This window comes from Penicillium samsonianum (assembly GCF_028829775.1).
Source record: "Penicillium samsonianum strain IBT 33392 chromosome Unknown utg000003l_segment0_segment0, whole genome shotgun sequence".
NCBI classification, from domain to species: domain Eukaryota; kingdom Fungi; phylum Ascomycota; class Eurotiomycetes; order Eurotiales; family Aspergillaceae; genus Penicillium; species Penicillium samsonianum.
This window is the reverse complement of record NW_026643261.1, coordinates 4218718-4239554: the sequence shown is the minus strand read 5'-3', so window position 1 is coordinate 4239554 and position 20837 is coordinate 4218718. Positions and strand designations below refer to the sequence as shown.

General features: G+C 50.2%; 11 protein-coding genes across 11 annotated transcripts; 6 read left to right on the top strand and 5 right to left on the bottom strand.

Moving 5' to 3' along the window:
- Positions 1–631: 631 nt before the first annotated feature.
- On the top strand, positions 632–2077 carry N7471_005226 (LLM class flavin-dependent oxidoreductase; the record flags this gene model as incomplete). Its single annotated transcript, XM_057277945.1, has 1 exon — positions 632–2077. The coding sequence occupies one exon, from the start codon at positions 632–634 to the stop codon at positions 2075–2077; it is 1446 nt and encodes a 481-aa protein (XP_057137555.1).
- Positions 2078–2238: 161 nt separating this feature from the next.
- N7471_005225 (zinc-binding alcohol dehydrogenase family protein) lies at positions 2239–3332 on the top strand (the record flags this gene model as incomplete). Its single annotated transcript, XM_057277944.1, has 2 exons — positions 2239–2575; positions 2632–3332. The coding sequence occupies 2 exons, from the start codon at positions 2239–2241 to the stop codon at positions 3330–3332; spliced, it is 1038 nt and encodes a 345-aa protein (XP_057137554.1).
- A 211-nt stretch (positions 3333–3543) lies between these two features.
- Positions 3544–3747, top strand: N7471_005224 (uncharacterized protein; the record flags this gene model as incomplete). The annotated part of the gene is made up of 1 exon (XM_057277943.1): positions 3544–3747. One exon carries the CDS (start codon positions 3544–3546, stop codon positions 3745–3747), a length of 204 nt encoding a protein of 67 aa, XP_057137553.1.
- Positions 3748–3785: 38 nt separating this feature from the next.
- Positions 3786–4745, top strand: N7471_005223 (Oxoglutarate/iron-dependent dioxygenase; the record flags this gene model as incomplete). Its single annotated transcript, XM_057277942.1, has 1 exon — positions 3786–4745. The coding sequence occupies one exon, from the start codon at positions 3786–3788 to the stop codon at positions 4743–4745; it is 960 nt and encodes a 319-aa protein (XP_057137552.1).
- A 43-nt stretch (positions 4746–4788) lies between these two features.
- N7471_005222 (DUF3431 domain-containing protein) lies at positions 4789–6415 on the bottom strand. Its single transcript, XM_057277941.1, has 3 exons — positions 5871–6415; positions 5245–5814; positions 4789–5192 (listed from the first exon to the last, which is right to left on the bottom strand). The coding sequence occupies exons 1-3, from the start codon at positions 6182–6184 to the stop codon at positions 5129–5131; spliced, it is 948 nt and encodes a 315-aa protein (XP_057137551.1). The 5' UTR covers positions 6185–6415; the 3' UTR covers positions 4789–5128.
- A 564-nt stretch (positions 6416–6979) lies between these two features.
- Positions 6980–8578, bottom strand: N7471_005221 (uncharacterized protein; the record flags this gene model as incomplete). The annotated part of the gene is made up of 1 exon (XM_057277940.1): positions 6980–8578. The coding sequence occupies one exon, from the start codon at positions 8576–8578 to the stop codon at positions 6980–6982; it is 1599 nt and encodes a 532-aa protein (XP_057137550.1).
- A 989-nt stretch (positions 8579–9567) lies between these two features.
- Positions 9568–10760, bottom strand: N7471_005220 (Rab family GTPase; the record flags this gene model as incomplete). The annotated part of the gene is made up of 3 exons (XM_057277939.1): positions 9568–10275; positions 10407–10627; positions 10715–10760. 3 exons carry the CDS (start codon positions 10758–10760, stop codon positions 9568–9570), a joined length of 975 nt encoding a protein of 324 aa, XP_057137549.1.
- Positions 10761–11766: 1006 nt separating this feature from the next.
- N7471_005219 (putative MFS monosaccharide transporter) lies at positions 11767–13447 on the bottom strand (the record flags this gene model as incomplete). Its single annotated transcript, XM_057277938.1, has 2 exons — positions 11767–13298; positions 13354–13447. 2 exons carry the CDS (start codon positions 13445–13447, stop codon positions 11767–11769), a joined length of 1626 nt encoding a protein of 541 aa, XP_057137548.1.
- A 642-nt stretch (positions 13448–14089) lies between these two features.
- N7471_005218 (uncharacterized protein) lies at positions 14090–14460 on the top strand (the record flags this gene model as incomplete). Its single annotated transcript, XM_057277937.1, has 3 exons — positions 14090–14154; positions 14188–14255; positions 14300–14460. 3 exons carry the CDS (start codon positions 14090–14092, stop codon positions 14458–14460), a joined length of 294 nt encoding a protein of 97 aa, XP_057137547.1.
- Positions 14461–16787: 2327 nt separating this feature from the next.
- N7471_005217 (L-lactate dehydrogenase (cytochrome)) lies at positions 16788–18409 on the top strand (the record flags this gene model as incomplete). The annotated part of the gene is made up of 3 exons (XM_057277936.1): positions 16788–16896; positions 16951–17264; positions 17333–18409. 3 exons carry the CDS (start codon positions 16788–16790, stop codon positions 18407–18409), a joined length of 1500 nt encoding a protein of 499 aa, XP_057137546.1.
- A 754-nt stretch (positions 18410–19163) lies between these two features.
- On the bottom strand, positions 19164–20279 carry N7471_005216 (metallophosphatase domain-containing protein; the record flags this gene model as incomplete). Its single annotated transcript, XM_057277935.1, has 1 exon — positions 19164–20279. One exon carries the CDS (start codon positions 20277–20279, stop codon positions 19164–19166), a length of 1116 nt encoding a protein of 371 aa, XP_057137545.1.
- Positions 20280–20837: the final 558 nt, after the last annotated feature.

The window sequence follows — 20837 nt, the reverse complement described above, 5'->3', positions numbered from 1 at the left end:
CAAAGTAAAGCCAAGTTCGAAGGTGCAGGGCCGAGAAATATTTATTGTCTGGAAGTTCCATCATATCTTCAATGCCAAGGCTGGTCTCTGTAGATCTGCAGCCAATTGGCAATCTGTGGAGGACTGCGCAACAATCAGAGTTGCCATGTAGGCGATATATCTCACGTCGTCCAAGTCCGCAATTGCGTTATACGAAATGAGTGGTAGAGACGCGACTAAAAAGTCTAGGCACAGGGCCATTGGAAGATCAAAACAAAGCCAACAAGCTTAACATGTGGTAGTTGTGGAATATACGGGAGTTTGAGGGGATTGTGGTTGGGATTGCGTGCCTCGACTCCCAGATTGCGAGAAAATGACTTGGAATCGCGAACGACAAGGGTCACTGCGTACCCCACACAAGAGGCTAATTTATCGGCCGATATGGGATTCAAAATATTCATCGCAAATGTCGAATACCGATTAACGAAAGATAAGCCTCCAACGTTGGAATGACGCTGGTGCGATGGTGACAGCGCTTGGCGTATACTTCCGCCCGCTATGTATACAACGCGGTTCCCGTTACCCAAAACTCAGTAATTAAACCTCAGTGCCTCTTTAAATTCCGTGCAGATTCAAAGGATTCCAGCTCAAAATGGGTGAAATCATACCAACCTCCGGCAAAAAGCAGATCATCCTCAATGCTTTCGTCATGAATACCCCGGGCCATTTGGCGCCCGGGCTATGGAAGCACCCTAGGAACAAGACCGATCAGTACAAAACACTCTCATTCTGGACCGAGCTAGCTCAGTTGCTTGACAAAGCCGGTTTCCATGCGATGTTCATTGCAGACACCCTAGGAGCGTACGATGTGTACAAGGGCCCTAATAATGTTGTGCCCGCATTGGCATCAGGCGCGCAATTTCCTGTCAATGACCCATTGTACCTTGTTCCTGCCATGTCCGCAGTCACAAAGAACCTCATTTTTGGAGTGACTGCCAGTGTGACATACGAGAAACCGTATGCGCTCGCACGCCGACTCTCTACAGTGGACCATCTAAGCCAGGGTCGTGTGGCATGGAATATTGTCACGTCATATCTGGACAGCGCAGCCCGAAACCACGGGTTGAACGAGCAGATTCCTCACGACGAACGATACGCAATAGCAGATGAATATCTCGAGGTGCTCTATAAGCTCTGGGAAGGAAGTTTCCGAGACGACGCCGTGCTTGCCGACCGACAGTCCGGGACATATATTTCTAGCGATGGGGTGCGAGAAATAAACCACAAAGGGAAATACTTTGATGTCCCTGGGCCTCATTTCTGCGAGCCATCGCCGCAGCGTACCCCATTCCTGTTCCAAGCCGGCGTGTCCGAGGCTGGTGGTCAATTCGGTGGAAAGCATGGCGAGGCAATCTTTATCGGTGGTCAGACCCCCGAGGGTACTCGCTTGACGGTGGATAATATACGGAATATTGCCAAACAGCAAGGTCGTGATCCCAATCATATCAAAGTTATCGTGGGTATCAACGTGATTGTCGCAGCGACAGATGAAGAAGCAAAGGCAAAGCGGGAGGAATATCTCGAGTATGCCGACGACGAAGGTGCACTAGCTTTGTTCGGTGGATGGACCGGGATCGACCTGTCAAGCCATGCTGATGATGAGGATTTCCGGTTCAGCGACTCGCCGCGGGTCCAGTCCATTGTTCGGAGATGGTCTGCTACCGTGCCAGGCACGGATAGCCTGCCATGGACCAAACGGAGGATCGTGGAGTACATCAGTGTGGGTGGACTACAGGCTAAGGTTGTTGGCAGTCCTACAACGGTTGCAGATGAGTTGGAAAGATGGGTTGAGGTCTCCAACGTGGATGGTTTCAATCTTGCTCATATTGTGAATCCTGGAACTTTCGAAGATATCATTGAGTTCTTATTGCCAGAACTGCGACGTAGAGGGTTGTTCCGAGAGGAAATTGAGAAAGAAGGTGCTACGGCTCGCGAAGTGTTTATTGGATCGCAACGTTTGCCAGAGGATCATCCTGGAAGCAAGTACAAGTGGCGGGCAGGGGAGACCATTCCTCAATATCAGACTAAGCAGAACTAGGTATTACATGCATGTACAAGGTATCTGATTAATAAATCCATGTAAGCGCCGGGGTTAAGCTTCCGATATCAATTATATTCCGACCCCCCCGCGGCATTACAAATCAATCCAATATAAATATCGATTTGATCTGTTTGATTTCCACCGTCGCAGATTTCAAAATGAAAGAAGCCATTATTGACAAGACTGTTTCGGTCATCATCCGTGATGTTGACATCCCCACTCCCAAACCCGGCCAGGTCCTCATCCGGGTAGTAGTGTCCGGTACCAACCCGAAGGACTGGAAACGCCCCAAATGGCGACCAGACAATGCCATAAACCAGGGAGACGATATCGCGGGGTATGTGGAGGCAGTGGGAGAAGGAGTCCGCAGCTTCCGCGAGGGAGACAAAGTGGCCGCGTTCCACGAGATGGGCAGCCCCCATGGAAGTTATGGCGAATACGCAATTGCATGGGAATACACGACATTCCATCTCACTGAGAAGACCAGCTTTGAAGGTATGTCCCCCGGGTCCTAATTAGCACACGGGGATGAAACTAAACATATTGACTAGAGGCTGCTACTATCCCTCTCGCTGCGATGACTGCTGCATTGGGCCTATATCAACGGCTGAAATTGCCTCTACCTTGGGCTCCCGCCGATAAACCGACTCCGCTGGTTGTGTACGGCGGTGCTTCGGCAGTTGGCGCATTTGCAATCAAGTTCGCTCAGCTATCGAACATACACCCTATCATCGCTGTCGCAGGCAAAGGCGCTCCCTTCGTCGAGACATTGATCAGCAGAGAAAAGGGAGACAAGATCATTGATTATCGTGAAGGCGATGACGCTGTCTTGTCGGCGATTAAGGCTGTCGGCAAGGAGACACCCATTCATCATGCCTACGATGCCGTGTCCGAGAAGGGAAGCTATGTAACTCTCGGTGCTGCTCTCGATGCACCTGGGAAAATCACTGTCGTCTTACTTGCGGAAGCTGATAAGGCGCAGGAGCAAATTAGCATCTATCGAACTATGGTTGGGTCTGTTCATATGCCGACTGCTGAGGGCCAGACTCTTGGTGATGAAGAGTTCGCGGCTGCTTTCTTCCAATTCATTGGTCGAGGTCTGGCACAGGGTTGGTTCTCGGGCCACCCATATGAAGTGAGAAAAGGTGGACTGGGAGGTCTCGAGGGCGCCTTGAAAGATCTGGAGGCTGGCAAGGCATCTGCGGTGAAGTATGTGATCAAGATTGCCGAGACTGAGGGAGTCCAGCAGTAGTTATATTGCCCGAGAAAACGATCTTGAGTTACTCTATGAATGCCATGATGATAAAGTTACAAAATCTATGCCAAGCCAGATCGGGATGTATAGATCGGGACTTATAGATCTGGATCGAAAATGACATCACCGATAAATTCTCCCAAGTCGTGCAGAATGGACATACTGCCTCGATTCCAGTCACTAATGCCCAACACCTTCTCATTCCACAATGGCAAAACGCACGCTCGACGCATTCTTCAAGCCATCAACCACCGCTCCAAAACGACCTAAAATCGATCCCATCGAATCCAACACCGCAATCACAATCTCAACCCCAGAAGCAAACAATATCCCAATCGAGGACACCAAACCCCCAAGCCAACACCCAAGCTACCCAATCCCAATCGCCCAACTCCCTCCCACATCGAAGTAGGCCTAGAACACGCAACACCAGCAAATGCACCTCGCGAAATGAACAACCAGCCACACCTCGACCTCCTCCACTTCCAACCCTACATCCCCCGCCCAACAGCAAACGAGCTATTCAAATTCCTCCGTCGCGAACTCCCCTTCTACCGCGTTCAGTACACAGCACGACGCGGCGACATCGAAACGCAAATCAATACACCACGATGGACAACAGTCTTTGGAGTCGATGAGACATCGACATTCATCCAAGAACAAGACAACAACCCCAACAGCCTCATTCTACTAGAAACAAAGTCGAAAACCCCAATCCCGAAAACAAAATACCAGTGCACGCCGCGCCCAATCCCAGCTTGTCTTGATCTGCTGCGGAGACAGGTCGAAGCAGCGAATGCAAATGCAAACGCAGATAATACAACCTCCGGCTACAATTTCTGCTTGGTAAATTACTACGCCAGCGGAGATGACAGTATCGCATTCCACTCTGATGACGAGCGCTTCCTCGGACCCGAGCCGAACATCGCCTCGCTGTCGCTGGGCGGCGAGCGAGATTTTCTAATGAAGCATAAGCCTTTGGTGTCCGGGGGAATTGTAAAGCGGACGGCGGGTGGATGCGTGCCTAGTGCTGCAGACGCAATGTCCGGGCCGGGTGGTACCAGTGCGACGCAGGCGAGTTGTACGGTTTCGGGTGGGACATTGAATACCGTCTCTTCTCCTGGATCCAGGCCTGCTGCTACGGTGCCACTGCAGCAGATCAAGATGAGTCTTGGGTCAGGCGACATGGTTGTTATGCGCGGGGCGACGCAGTCGAATTGGTTGCATAGTATTCCTAAACGGAAGGGGAAAGCTGGGGAGGCGACGAGGGGGCGGATTAATATTACCTTTCGGCGGGCTGTTGTTCCTGGCGGGACAAATAATTATTATCATTATAATGTTGGTAGTGGGGGGATGTATCAGTGGGACGAGGTTGCGAGGGAGATGGTTCTGCGGGATAGGAAGGCATAGCTACGTGGTAGCTGGTAGCGACCCGGTGTGTGATTGAACAGGAATAAGATTTGAATGGAATAAAATATACATGGGTGCCGTAGCACGAAAGGAATATCTCATGCGCTTGAGTTGGACGTACAACTCGAGGTGAGACAGATGATATCACTGTGATAGCCATCCCGGCACAGTTCAGCTTTGTACATTTGCTTCTGACAAAACAAAAAAATAGACATCGAAGCAAGTCATCATGTGGCATTGGCACTGCGTCTTCCCAGTAACCATGGTATTTCTCCCCTAGGGAGTTCCGGCAAGTGCCGGGTAATAAAGAAACGTATTCTGGTTGAAATGCAAGAGAGCTATCGGCCCTTGTACATAGGCATAAGAGAAATAACTTGAAATGATCAGTAGTTAAAGATGACTTCTTCGCCGTAGACATCTGCGTAGCATTGGAACAAATCAGGGCAGCTATAATGAAACATGTTAGCGGGAAAATCGATACAATTGTAGGACAACTTACAAGACAGGGTCCTTGCCGAAAATGATGTGCCATGAGTACTCCATAATGTTCGAGGTAGCCTCGTCCGCCAGGTCATTGTTCATCACCCAGTCATACATGCGCTGGTAATCGCTATGGGGGCGCTGGAGAATCTGCTCTCGGGAAACGGCAAACTGGGAGCAACACGGGGCGGCGACTTCGCGAGGAACCGGCTCACCAGGGAACAGCTCTTTCCATGCAGCAGCGTATTGTGCCTCTCCCGGGCTTTCCGGCCTCGGGGATTGACGGAATGGTTGGATGGCCGAGGGACATCCTGGGCTCAATTGGCAACGCAAGTTGACAAAGCCTGCCTGCTGCACGAATTCTTTCTGCAATGCTCGCACCGAGTCCACGTTGCTGTAATCCATGGTGTCGATGTGCCAGCCGGCGATTACGCCGTCGCGGTGACTGTGCAGGAAGACCACGACGTCGGGAAGGTCGTCGTAGTGGTCGATCAGGTATTGGAGGTAGGGGAGAGCCTCGCGGCCCTTGTTCTTCGGGGTGTGCGTTGGGGCATTGGTATCGTCGACGGTGTAGATCACGCTGCGCCATCTGGAGATATTCAATTAGGCTGGCTTCTTCTGGGAATATAATCGAGTTACACTCACTCTGACAGTTCTGCCCCGACCCAAGCGGTATCTTCCTCCTTGCGCTTAGCCATCACAATAGCACCCTGGTTGGGGACCACGATCTCGGTGGTCTGGTACATTAAAGCGGGTTTCTTATCCGATGCAACCCGCCATTTCCGTTGCGATCCCGTCTCATGTTGGGGTTTTGGTCTGAGGGATGTGCGGAAGGAGCCGGTGTCGAAATGCCATATATCCTGAAGTGATTCACCTTTCGCCTTCAGATTGCGACAGACCAGGACGAGAGTCAGGATAATTAGTGCGGCGGCGGCACTAACACGGAGTGACAACCTCATCGCATAACGTGATTGTTGAGGTCGAGGGTGAGGGTATAGGGGGGAAGTGTGAGAGGAGAAAGATGAGAAGAGGCCAGTGTCTCAGAACGCGCAATCTTAGGAAAGTAATAAGCACCGACCCATGTGAAGGTCGGGGATCAAACTCACTCGCGTACTCTGAACGCGAGATGACGAAAGTGCCGAGTCAAGGGATGAAGGACTTCGAGAAGGAATGGAATCAATTGAGATAAGTATTAAGAGGCGGAGATGGTCCTTTCTCCAAGAAGAGAAATGGTAAAAAAAAAAAGAAGAAAAGGAAATTCAAAAAAAAAAAGGATCGCGCTTTCCTCATTTGGGAGAGTGGGCTGCGGTCTGTTTCTGTTTCTGTTCCATTTTGGGCCATTTGGGGCGTTTTGATTGGCCAAATTGAAAGATCTCGGCCTATGCCGCTTGAGTTTATTTTTTATTTTTTTATTTTCTTTTATCTTTTTGATTATTTTACATATTCAGGGGTACGGAGATACGGAGTACATAATGCTTAGTTGACTGTAGTACAAGGTGACTTGGATCCTTAATATCAACCTGGTCCAGTAGAGGTACATTCCTGAACCCATTTCACTACTGGACCCTATACATGATACACATCCCATGCAAGGGGATATCTCCCGTGTTTTGACTGCAGATCAATTTTTCAATCTTCCGATATACCCCAACGCCAAAATTAAAGACGGGTATGACCAACGCCAGTTAGTTGCAGAACCTAAGACATCAGCCCGAAAATAAATCCAAGACAACCCCAGTATAATATCCAAGACATCAGCTGCGCGCCGGCAAAATATTCACATCAAAATACTCCGAATCAGGCGCCAGCCTACCAACCACACACCGCATACTAGGCAAAACAGCCAACGTCCCCCTCTCAACCCCCCAATGCTGTTCCGCCAGATGCGCCATAAAGATATCCAGATTTCCATACACCTGCGTCGACCCCTGTGCCATCGCACAGCAAAATACACAACAAAACGTGCCGCGGGGAGTGTTAGGAGCAAAATGCAACGCCGGGTCCCGCTTACAAGGCACGTGTGATTTCGCCAAGAACTCGAACCGATAACGAATGCCGCTGGCTTTGTGCGTACGCACGCTTCCCTCGAATTGCGGGTTGTGGCTGGAACTCTTGGGGGCCATAGGTGCTTCAAATGCGCACTTCGTGCACCGCAGCCATGACTGTTGCGTGTAATATCCCGTCCCGGGTTCGGAGTAGATTTTGAATCCCCGGAATCCCGTGTGCACTTTCCACGCGCCTTTGCAGAAGCCCAGGTAGTTGTTCGTTTTGCTGGGTGGCCAGAGGGGTCGGATTGCTTGGGTTGGCCGGTCTGTGCTGCTTCGCGTGGACGGGTTTGACGGGATTGAGTCTGTTGAGGCGGTTGAGGTTGCAGATAGGGAATCTTGGCGGGGTTGTGTGGATGGGGAGATGGGCGAGAGGTGGTTGTTTTCTTCTTCTTTGGTCGCAGAATGGCTGATGGCATCGTCGGAGTCGGAGTCTGTGAGGCGTTCTTGCTTCCACGGGTTCCCCCACAAAACATCGTGGGGTATCGAGCTTGATCGCAGTTTGGGTCTGCGCGGCGTGGCTGGTCTGATATCAAATTGCGGAATCGGCTCTAACGTCGACGGCGACACTGCGTTGTATACCCCGGTTTGTGGGATGTACCTGGGCTCGGGCGCTGACGATGGGAACGACGGTGTACTCCAACGACTTGGGCGGGGATGGAACAAGTCACCCATACTACCCACAACTGACCCAAAGGCCGATGATCGTGTACGAGGTCTTGGATTCGCAGCCTCATCTCCCTCGACCCTCGATGGCCCCAGTGTATCCGTCGGTGAGGCGCAGACGACCTCGGGTATGAACTGGCCTTGTGAATAACTGGCTGGTGAGATGGGATATCCACCCGAGAGGTACCCCATATCCGACGTGTGGGATGGCCAGTATCTGTCCGGACCATTAGGGGAATATCCACGGCCATACGAATTCACTCTGTGGTAGTTTGGATCGATGGACATCGAAAAAGACGGCAGAACAGGCAACGGCCTCGAGAGACGCTGGTACAAATCTCCCAAAACGAGAAGAGTGCGAACACGGCCCTGGTCGGACTCTATCTGCAACGCCATCAGATCCGGAGTGGTTCCCTGCTCTTGCGCCTCGCGGAGGTGTCTCAGCAACGCCCCCTGCAGTGTGATGATGATATCTTTCATCTGCTCACGAGCGATCGAGTCACCGTCCTCGTATCGCCGGCCAAGCTCTTGATTGTGCTGATCAAACCGATATTGAATCTCAGTACGGCCGCGTGTGAGCGACCGTTCTAGTTCCCGGGTGGACTGGCGCTCGTGGTATTTCTTCCTAATGGCAGTGAACATACTGACTCCATCACCGTAGGCGGAGACGACTGTTTGCCGATTTGGGTTTGTTAATCTCATCTATTGATACTAGGAGAGGAGATGGTCTTACTAGCTGCCACACAGGCTACGACCGCGATCACCTCCACCCCCGACATGGTGAGTGAGATGGGATTTGGGATATATGGGGCTGAGGGGTTGAATACGAGCACTGCAATCTGTTTTAGGATCAAAAGATACAGTAGTCAAGAGGTATATGGGATTTTTTCGATATAAAACAAAAAGCTTGGAGAAGATAAGAAAGACAAGAAGGAATGCCCAGAAAAGGGACGCAGTTTGGTCCTTGGCCAAATGTGACGCAGACATGGACTCGATTGGAATCGACAGGTACTTCTGATAGCAAAAGCACAGTCCATTTGGGCAGTTCTCTTCGATTGGCGCCATGACTCTTCGACCAATGGGAACACAATTCTCCGATATAAGCGAAATGAGGGGGTTTGACGGAGGTGAGAGTGCCCAATCTGGTATTATCACCCGGGTGAACTGCATAATCATGTTGCCTATTGGTATGGTGATATGGTAAAAACATCCATGGATAAAAGATATACGTATTTATAGAAGCATACATAGTTAACTAGTTACATATAACTATGTACATAGTATGTTGTATAGTGCGAATCAGTGGGACATCGATGATCGGATCCACTGTATCCACAACCGATTCCTAGAGACGATCCTTTCAAGTGCTATACAAAGTACGATGCTGTTTGCATGTGGCGTATAATATCCTTCCTTACAGAACAAACAAAAAGTATCTTCATTTACGCATAGCTGACCCAAAAAAACAATACAAGGCCGCTTATCCAATCCAAGCCCTAACTACACTATTCTAACCCATACACCCATACATACATATGTAGATAATCAAACAAACAGTCCAAAAGCAACGCTAGCTCAAATGCAAACATAAGAAAAAGCAAAGAACCCCAAACCCCCATACCAGCCAATGATCAACAACATCGCCCCTTATTGCTCGACGCACGCATAACGAGCTCCTCCTCAGCACCAGCGACATTAACAGCAGGTGCCGCCAAACCCAGCCAACTCCTCCTCGTATCACCATGACCGAGCCGGAAACTCCCCGTGCCCTCCACAGCCCCAGGACTAAAGGGCCCAACGACCCCGTTCGCCATGGGCGTACCAGCAATCGACAGAGCCAACTCAGTATCCCGCCGATTGCGCTGTTCAACCAGCTTACGCGTTATCACGCGGAAAACCTCATCGATTCCCTCGCCATCCCGTGCGCTGATCTCATGACAGCAATCCCACCCAATCTCCTGCCCCCAGAAGGCCGAACTGCGCTTCGAGTCTGGACTCTGCAGGGCATTTGACGAGAGTGCTGCGGCGCTGGCGCTAGCGTTCGATGCGCTGCCACCACTGCCTCCAAAGACAGATGTTCCAAAGCCTAGCCCACCCATGCCTGCTGTTGCGGTTGCTGGTGGGGTGGAGGCTTGGGTCGGGTAGAGTTGTTCGGCGACATAGGCGATTGTGCGCTCGAATGGAACGCGGCGGCAGGAGGGGTCGTCGGCGACAATGTCGGATTTTGTACCTACGACATGGATGATGAGGGAGTCTGTGCCGTCGTCGCTGGGTGCGATATTTTTGCGGAGTTCGCGCAGCCAGCCGGCCATTTCTTGGAAGCTGTTTTGGTCGGTGATCTGTGTAGCCAGTTACTGTTAGTGTTTATGTAGGTTTTATTATGCTGTAATTTGCGCATGCGCAGGCAACAAATACAAAAGCAGACAAGAAGAATGGAGAGGGGAAATGGTGTGGAAGTGGATGTACTGACATCATAGCACAGGAGCACTGCTTGAGCTCCTCTATAATAAAGTCTCGACATGCTGCGAAACCTCTCCTGTCCAGCTGTGTCCCATATCTGTAATCTGACTATTGTATCGGAAGTGGAATCGAGGACGCGCTTCGTCACGAACGACGCGCCGATGGTTGAAGCCGCTGCGGGGTTGAAGGTGTTTTTACAGTATCTCTCCACGAGCGCGGTCTTTCCCACCCCTGGTTGTGATTAAGGTCAGTCTAGTGTTTAGTTGAGTTTCCAATCTCGACTATATAGACTGGAAAATGGGCACTCCACAGACATACCTTGTGCTCCGAGCACAACGATCTTAGCTTCAAGGCTTGAACTCATGTTTCCCCGAGGTTGAGGAAGCGGGGGTCAAGGTTTTGATTTCGCATTATATGTTAACAGAAGTCAAATTCATTGACAACCGACAGGAAAGAAAGCGATCAGATCAAAGAGAGATCTAAAAAAGAAATGAAAGAAAAGAAATGCTGGGGATGTTCCGGGCGGTATCAGCCGGTGGCTTCTTTCTTCCAAGGTTGTTCACGAGGTCATCTGCACGTGTCTTGGATAGCAAAATAGTATAAAAATAAATAAAGGGAAGAAAGGGTTCAACTTCTACGGAGTATAAACCCGACTATTTGACTTACATGCAGTGGCTGGTAACCTGAGGTTTAAGGCACATGTGCAGGCAGACAAAGGGCTGTATCAAGTTAAACTGTCAGCCTGCTAAAATTAATATATTCTACATACGCTGTTGATTGGTTTGCTCTTGGGGCTATTATACTCGTGATTATACTCGTGATTATAGTTTTAATTGCGAGGACTATGAATGGTCCCCTTACTCTAGGATCTATCAGCCTCATGCAAGGCAGCACCCGCATGAGTCACTATTAAACTTGACCCTAGAGCGGCAGGTTAGACGTTGGCACATGCAGGGACATTTACAGAGTACAGGTTTTACAATTTACATGGGAAAAGAGTAAATATGATATGTGTTCATCCTCTATACTGGGATCATGCAAAGCGCATGTACATGAAGCTGATAATTCCCATGCCCGACCGAACCATTTTCGGAGGTCATTATCAAAAAAACAAGAGCACCGCACTTTGAGTGCAGACAGGATGATCCACCGGCATCAGAGCCAGGGTGTCATCCTCCAGGCAAGAAACAATGGGTATATAATGTCAAAAGAAATAAGAAAATAAAAGAATAATGCGAATCTGGCGTTCACCTGTCCATTAGACAGAGGGAACAGCACAGCCATAATGTTGAGAAATGGCAGCGCACAGCGCTGTCACGCCGGCAACTTGAAACACAACCGCTTAGCAGAACTCATAGAAAGCCTAGCTCTCAAGAGAGGTTCTTGGAGTTCTCGGCCTCCTCGTGGAGCTCCTTGCCATCGCTGGAGGTGCTGCGAGGGGAGCCCTTCTCACCGGCGTTCTCCATATCGCCCTGGCGACGGCTAGACTCGAAGCCATACTCAGCAGCCTTGGCCTCAATCTCCTCGTCAGTGAGCTTAGGCAGCTCTTTGGCAGCCTTGACATAGCTCATGTTCTCGCAGAAACCCTTGGCGAAGATGAGATCGATCTCCTCCAGACTACGACCGGCGGTCTCGGGGTAGAAGAGGATCATGGGGGGAATGAAGATGAAGTTCATCACGGCGAAGAACAGGTAGGTACCCCAGGAGATACTGTCAATCATCACCGGGGTGATCATAACGACGGTGAAGTTGAACAGCCAGTTCGAGCAGGTCGAGACGGCATTGGCCTTGGCACGAGTACGGAGAGGCGAGATCTCGGCGGGGTACAACCAGGGGAGAGGCAAGATCGAGGCACCGAAGAAGGACATATAGAGGAACAGACCGAAGACGGCGCCCTTAGAAGGTTCGGTCTTGTCGGGGATCAAACAACCGAAGACGATGATCATAGAAACCATCTGACCTGTCATACCACCAATGAAGAGCTTGCGGCGACCAATCCTCTCAATAAAGAACCAGGAGAAGGTGGCGAAGATAGCGTAGACAATCATGTTGATACCACCGATAAGCATGGACATGAAGTGATCCTGACCGAGAGACTTCTTCAGGAGGACAGGCAGGTAGTAAATCACAGCATTGCAACCAGACAGCTGCTGGGCGATTTGAGACGAAGAACCGATAAGCATGCGGCGCAGGTGCTGGGTCTTTCCACCAGTGAGGAGATCAGAGTAACCAGCACCGGCAGCAACACCAGCAGCCTCGATAGACTCGATGACAAGCTGCTTCTGGATCTGGGTCTCGTGGGAGTCGATTTCGTACCCACCGAGAGCAGCGAGCACATACTCACCCTCGTGCACCTTACCCTTGGAGATGAGGTAGCGAGGCGAGTCGGGCATATAGTACATGCCAACGACGATGACAATACCGAAGAAAATCTGGAAGCCAATGGGGAAACGCCAGACGAGGTCATCGGGGCCGTAGGAGGCACCGAAGTCAATCCAGTAGGCGATCATTGTACCAATGGCGATGATACCACCCTCGATACAGATGAGAAGACCACGGTTGGAGGAACGCGAGCACTCGGCCTGGTAGGTAGGGATAGTCGAAGTGTTCATTCCGTTTCCGATACCAGTGATGATACGGCCGACGAAGAACTGTGCGGTAGCTCCATGGCCCTTGATGGCACAGATCTGAATAACAACACCAATAATCATAACCCAAGCACCGTGGATAATCATGAGACGACGACCAAGCTTGTCACCAGCGAACAAGGCGTACATGGCACCAGCGAGACAACCCAACTCGTACACGGCAGTCACCAAGGCCTGCATGGTGGAGTCGCCATGGGTGATAGGCATGAACCTGCCGAAGGCATCGGAATCAATAATGCCGGACATGACACCCTCTGTGAAGTGTTAGCAACGTTGGATTTGTATAATAATAATTCAATGTATACTCACGGTCGTAACCGAAAAGGAGAAAGCCCATAGTAGCGATGGTCGACACCGTCAAACCCAGGGGCTTGCCAGACATGCCAGCATATTTCGGCGACATGATGAAGAATAGAATGAGATAACAATATAATCAATCTATACAAGTCCAATGGATGAAGGACTAGTCCCAGTGTAAACACGTGGGTATGAGCGGAATGAGTGGAATGACTGGAGATATAGAGACACGCGGAGAAAAGAAGAACCCCGGGGGGGGAGGAAATAGGGAGATATTTGAATGTCTGCTTCTCCAACGGAGTTTGACGAAAGTGGCAAGGAGATTCATCGTGGGGCATATAATATTTTTCCCCCGTGTCTACGGAATACTCCATACGAGTTGAGCCCGAGGCCTTCGGGAGAAAATAAATAAAAGAATGCAAAATAACAAAAAGCCACTACCGCAGTTGTTGTGGTTCAACGAATCATAGTTGTCAAGTAGTGGAGCCTATTAGCCGGATGCATCAATAATGGCGTGTTAAGCATTTTTTTTAAGACCCACTCGGTAGTTTGCGTCCCTGATGACATCAGATATGAAATTTCTTATTATTTATTTATTAGTTTGACTTATTTTTTTGATGGTAATGATTCTCATCGTCATTGGCCTTCTAAAAAGAGGGTGGAGATACGCTGGTCCTTCGGTGTACTTGGATCCGCACCGACTGACCAAACATAAAATCTCACAACGTGAATTCTGGGTCATGTTAAAATGGACTGTGCCTGGTACGTCTATTCTTCGGGTGAGATAATGGAAAGCGAGATTGCCCCGGAGCGGTAAGGGAGAATGACAAGCCCTACCAATAATAGGCTGGAACCGTTGAGGAAGGCTTGCCGATATCAAATAGTGCGGGATTGCGCATGCACACGGGAATATGGTAAGTGCGACTACTAGGGTCCCTACAGTTTACCTACAACATAGACGTTGTACTCGATCTTAATGCGACTCGAAGTCCAAGCGCCAAGCCACTCCCGTCCTTCTCGGCGCTGGTTGCAAAACGGGACTCGGGAAGCCGTCTCCATCCCGAAGAAGGTCGGCGAGAAATGCTCACGGGTGCCGTGAAAGGACTAGCGCCACACTAAAATGATCGGACAGGGATCATCATACTGGCTTACTCGATAAAGAATGTGCACCTGGGCACAACTCATCCTCCTTGCTTTAAAACTATTGAGATCTTTTAATATTATCCTTTGTATGCAATGTTTTTCTTTCTCCCTTCTTTGGGGATTCCTATCTAGGCTATAGGTAATACAACATAAGGCTGCAGATGTTGTACAATGTTGTACTCGGATCCGAAGACAATATGTGGAATAACACAATTTACGGAATTATGCGAGCCAAGAGCCAAGGCGCCTAGGGCCTGTGAGGCTTTTTTTTTCTCGACCGTTGCTTCTTTTCAGCCTGAAGTAAAAGGATGACACATGAATTGTATGAAAACTTATAAATATTTTCATTTTTTCTTTCAACCATTCAAATGACGACCCACGTCATGTCTCAAAGAAATGGTGGATATTCCATCAAATCCCCTCAAAGAGTACCTCGGCGGAAAAGTGTCGCCTACATAGTATCCGCAATGATGTCGTTGAACCACTTCCCGGCGTATTCGAAGTTTTCTCGAACTGCAACTAAGTGGATACGGGCGCAACAGAAAGGCAACCGCAAAATGAAAATAAACCGAATTTACATGACATGGTTGGAGGGTCATTCTTTTTCCCTCGTATGTCAATGCACTGGACTCAAATTGGAAGAACTCTTTACCCTTGGAGCGTACGATGGTAGCAACTAGTTCTCTTCATGGCAGGTCCGCGTGTCCACGTCCACAAATTCAGGGGATTAGGAGGTTCAGGAGACTACATGGATCGATGGGTCTCCTTCGGCTAACAATGCATCTTGGGGAACCGCCTTCCTGTCTCGTACTTTGCACTTTGTAGCTCCATCTTTATCTCCATCACAGTCCATCGAGACCCCAACAGACCTCGCCCGATGAGGGGTTGATTGGGCAATAGAAAAGGCGAGCATCAGACGATGTCACAGTGCATATATATGAGAACAGAGCACATTGTAAAGATAGACCCCGCTTCCTAGGGGATTTGAGTCGCCAGTTCAGAGCCTCTGATGGGCTGTCCGCGTAGCCGACCTGTGGATGAATCCTCCGCGGTTGAATTGATTTTAATCATTGCCATATATTTTTAAAGATTGGTGATCCAAACAATACCCATCTATGAGTCCGACAATACCGTTTGATTGAACTACATGCATTGGTGGCGACCGCTTTGCGCCCCGGTTCGGTCTACCTACACTTCCATGGACGGATTGAAAGATTTTGCGCCGCATACACATGGTACAACTCGTGGACAGTGCACTTGGCCGATACCCTTCCCCGTACAACGTCAGCGGCGGCCACGAGGCAACAAGGGCCACCACCGTGGCGGAAGATGGAGAAATGGCGGAGGTGTGGGAGGGTGGAGAATATTCGGAGGTGCCGGCAATGCCAGGGAGGCGCGAGGAATGACCGAAAGAGCCCGATGATAGCATCTGCATCGATGCCGATAACAAAGTGACCTGTGCGCATCACGGGCGTTGCCAACTTGACCGGCCTCTTTTTGGCGGTCTCTTTGAACTTTGAGCTAAAAACCAGGTTTTGAAGAAGCTTTCTATGCGATCGACGGTGGCGCTGTCAGCCAAGACGAGGTAGGATCGTTCTTTGTCCGTCCACTGATCTCCACTACTTTATACAACATAATGTCAACGATACTTTCCAATTGCCGGTGTTTTGATGGTGATAAAAGCCTTACAAACTGTACTTCAACACAATTGCGTTATGATATGGTGTGCTTTGTGTACATATGTACTCTGATGACGTGTGACACGTGACATGGTCATGTGATATAGTCATGTGATATAGTCATGTGCTGCCTCAGGCCACTCGCTATTCTTTCCCCAAAACTGTCCCCGACATTCCAATGAGGGAATGTAGGGCTGTCAACAGCGATTCTGCAGGTAAGGCTGTTCCTTTTCTGAATGCAGCATCTGGCACAACAAAAAGAGCATTGGGAAACAGTGTGAAGGGAACATCCGGGCATGTATAATGCGTTCCTTACTACTGGCTGAATACAAGATAGAGAACGTGACCTAGTCCGAGGCTCCCACGGCGATCTCAACCCCCAATCTCTTAGATCCTTTAGATTTTGGGCGTGATCTCAAGAATATAACATCCAATTAATATACGGACTTAAGGAGCAATTGAGGTCTCATCCGACGAGACGACTCTCATCCGAGTCGGCCGAGAAGCTCCCCGCAACTTTCTCCCCCGGACTCATTTATCCCGAGGTTCCACTAGGTCTTTTTCCCTTTAATTACCTCCTCTCTTCTACTCTTCTACAAACTACACTTTCATATCCTTTTCAACATGAGTGTAGGCAAGCTCACCGGCGCAGATGTCGCCAAGCACAATTCCAAAGACTCATGCTGGGTCATCGTGCACGGCAAAGCCTACGACGTAACCGAATTCCTCCCGGGTATGTGTTTCTGTACTGCAGTTCTCTCCTCGAATGTGCGCTAACATTTCTCAGAACACCCCGGTGGTCAGAAGATTATCCTCAAGTATGCAGGCAAAGATGCGACCGAAGAGTTCGAACCAATCCACCCACCCGACACCCTAGACAAGTTCCTAGACCAGTCGAAACACTTGGGAACAGTAGACATGGCAACCGTGGAGCAGGAAGAAAAGGCCTTCGACCCGGAGGAGGCCGACCGCCAAGAGCGCATTTCCCGCATGCCCTCCCTCGAAGCATGCTACAACCTGATGGACTTTGAGACGGTGGCCCGCCAAGTCATGAAGAAGACGGCGTGGGCATACTACTCCAGTGGAGCAGATGATGAAATTGTAAGCTACCATGATATCAATATCGATACCCCCAGTCATCGAATCCCCCAATGCTAACCTATAACCAGACGATGCGCGAGAACCACGCAGCCTTCCACAAAATCTGGTTCAGGCCACGAATTTTAGTCGATGTCGAGCACATCGACATGAGCACAACAATGCTGGGCACAAAATGCTCAATCCCATTCTACGTGACCGCCACAGCACTCGGCAAACTAGGCCATCCAGAAGGCGAAGTGGTGCTCACAAAAGCCGCCCACCGACACAACGTAGTACAAATGATCCCCACGCTAGCCTCATGCTCCTTCGACGAAATCCTCGACGCCAAACAAGGCGACCAAGTGCAATGGCTCCAGCTATACGTCAATAAAGACCGCGAAATCACGCGCAAGATCGTCGAGCACGCCGAAAAGCGCGGCTGCAAGGGCCTCTTCATCACCGTCGACGCGCCCCAGCTCGGCCGCCGCGAGAAAGATATGCGTTCCAAGTTCTCCGATCCCGGCTCGAACGTCCAGTCCGGTGGCGATAACATCGACCGCACCCAGGGCGCCGCACGCGCCATTTCCTCCTTCATCGACCCTGCTCTCTCGTGGAAGGACATCCCCTGGTTCAAGTCCATCACAAACATGCCAATCGTGCTGAAGGGCGTGCAGTGCGTTGAGGACGTCCTGCGCGCTGTCGAGGCAGGCTGCGACGGCGTCGTGCTCTCCAACCACGGCGGACGGCAGCTCGAGACCGCGCGGTCCGGCATCGAGGTGTTGGCCGAGGTGATGCCTGCGCTCCGTGAGCGCGGCTGGGAAAAGCGCATTGAAGTCTTCGTTGACGGCGGTGTGCGTCGCGCAACTGATATCATCAAGGCGCTATGTCTGGGCGCGACTGGTATCGGTATTGGGCGGCCGTTCCTGTATGCCATGTCTGCTTATGGGCTTGATGGCGTGGACCGGGCTATGCAGCTGCTGAAGGATGAGATGGAGATGAACATGCGGTTGATTGGAGCTCCGAGTGTGGCGGATCTCAATCCTAGTCTGCTTGATACCCGTGGGTTGTTGGGTGGGCACTCTGGGGCTGTACCGTCTGATACCCTTGGCCTTGGTGCTTATGATCCATTGGTGGCGCCGAGGTTTAATGAGAAGCCGAAGCTGTAGTTTTCTTTGCCACATTAGTGGTTCGTTTTTGTTCTTGTTGATGCTTGCTGAGTTGTTCACCTCGGTCTGCAGGATGGTATCGTCTGGACATGTAACCATTGAGTTCATATATATCTCTATACCCATGCAATTCATAAATTATTCATCTTGGAGAAAGGTACTTGTGTATATCTTTTTGGTTGTAGAATCTTAATGACTGATGCCAAGATCATGGAGGAGGCACTGACCATACACGAATGAGAAGCATGGTGATTCCAATCTTATACTACCATATGTGCCATCGAAAGTAAATAGATATACATATATTTCCGTCCACACCTGTGTTCGATTTATTGATTTCTTTTCTTTTCCGTATGTGTACACCTTAATAGCCATTATAGTGTAATTGCCTCTCTAACATTATCCAAGTACTTCGACGTTTGAAGCTCAATGAGGTTCTGTTACTTCAGAACTCAGCCAATCTCATGCGGCGTTAGGTTATTATTGCTACCAGGATTAGAACCGCCAACATATATATTATACAGATTATTATTTTTGTAATGTGAGATAAGGTGGACGTTGAGAACCAACCTTGGATTTGCTCAGGCTGGGATCAAAAGATGTGAATAACCGAAAACGACGAGACGCCATTTCTGGCGTAGTAAACCGCTCAGCTTGTATGTACAGCTGCAGTTCACCAAGCGCAAGCCAATTAAACATGCATGGTATTATGAACAGGAAGCAAAAAGCGAACGCTATGCGTACCGGTGAAAGGTCACAGGTAAAAAACTCTCGGCGGGTTACCCAGCCGGCCAGTATCGCGATACATGCAAGCAGCGTTGACCATCCACCCACCATTAAGGTTCTCCCCACCCCAGATATGAGCCCAGACCACACCTAGGATCCCGTATCCCACGACCCGTGCGGCATCCATCCAGGCAGAGAGATCGAACATATCGCGCAGGAAGCCGGCCAGCGAAGCAAGGCGGCTAAAACCCGCTCGTGAGCGGCGCGAGGCACACAATCTTTCCCAGGCGCGCTGGGCCTCATCCCAGAAGATGGGTTCCTGGCCTGCGGATTCATGGACGTGGCCGAAGACGTGGAGGGCAGGACGGACGCGCCATGATTCCGCTAGCAAGTTGGGACAGCCTGTGGAGTATACGGGGGACAGGTCGAGATGGGCTTGGGGTGGAGTGTGGGTGACGAGGATGTCTGTTTCTGGGGGGATGGTGCCGGACCAAGCGTCGTGGTGTGGGGGGTATGTGAAAGCGTGTTCGGGGCCAAAGGGGACGATGGCTGGGATTTGGGGCGCACCGTAGATTGTGAGGGAGCGTGAGCGGGAGCTGGTGAGGGGTGTTGTGGGCGAGGGCGTGGAGGTGTCGGCGAACGAGAGGGTCACGGCTGAGTGTTGGAGGTAGTGGATGTCGCCCCAGTCGATGCGGGAGGCGCCGTTCAGCTCGTGGAGCGAGTGGATGGATGCAGAGGAGGAGGAGACTCCGGCGAAGGAATCCACCGTAGAAGCTGGGTTTTTGCGGTCCTCATCCAGGCGTGACCGCACGTCGAAGTAGCTGTCATGGTTCCCTCCGATGGCGACTTTGTGTGGGTGGGGAAGGCTTCGGAGCCAGTCAACAGAGGCTTGGATATCGCGTGCGGAACCGTCGTTGCAGAGGTCGCCGGCGTGGATGAGTAGGTCTCCGTCAGGTACGTCTGGCCATTCGAGGGTGTGAGTATCAGAGATGCAGACTACTCGGATTGGTTGAGCGCCTGGCGGAGGGAGTCGGGGAGATCCACGCAGACGGAGCAAGATCTGGTGCACTGGATAGAGTAGGGCTACTAGTGGAGAGGCGATGAAGTAGTCGGGAATAGGGCGGCGGTTGAAGGGGCTCGTCATGGTGGCAGAGAAGCCAAAGGCTAGAATCCTACAAAGTAAGAGTTCAAGAGGTGAATCCACCGAGATAAAGTCAGGTACCCCGTTACCCCAAGCGGGGATCGTGACATCAGGACTTCAGTCGATCTTTTTTTTTTACTTTCTTTTTCGATTTGATACAAATTTGATAGAATAATTAATAGAAGATAATAGAAGATAGTGTAGGATATGAGAGGTAAGTAAGATATGTAGATTGTACATATGTAGGATAAAAACCTCAAAACAGTGCCTCAACAGAGTCAAACATCACAGAATGTATCATCTCACCTGACATGTACGCATACTTGCTACATGCTGTGTTTCTACTAGTTAATCAAAGTACCAGCGACCTTCTCCTGGAACTTCTGTTTTCTTTTAACAATCATTAGTATATCCTTATAGGCTATTTATTGTTTATACTCAATGCGTCGATATTTGCCACCACAACGCTGTGGCTGCTTGCGGAAAACCATCCTATCTCACTTCCCTTTTCTCCGAGGTGATCTATCTTTCTTTCGATTTTATAAAACTTTCGTGGACTTT

Coding starts and splice junctions, on each gene's coding strand:
- N7471_005222 (XM_057277941.1), bottom strand. CDS start 6,184: ATGAGGTTGTCACTCCGTGTTAGTGCCGCCGCCGCACTAATTATCCTG. Junction 5,815..5,870: donor GTCGGGGCAGAACTGTCAGA/GTGAGTGTAACT, acceptor GAATATCTCCAG/ATGGCGCAGCGTGATCTACA. Junction 5,193..5,244: donor TTCGGCAAGGACCCTGTCTT/GTAAGTTGTCCT, acceptor GTTTCATTATAG/CTGCCCTGATTTGTTCCAAT.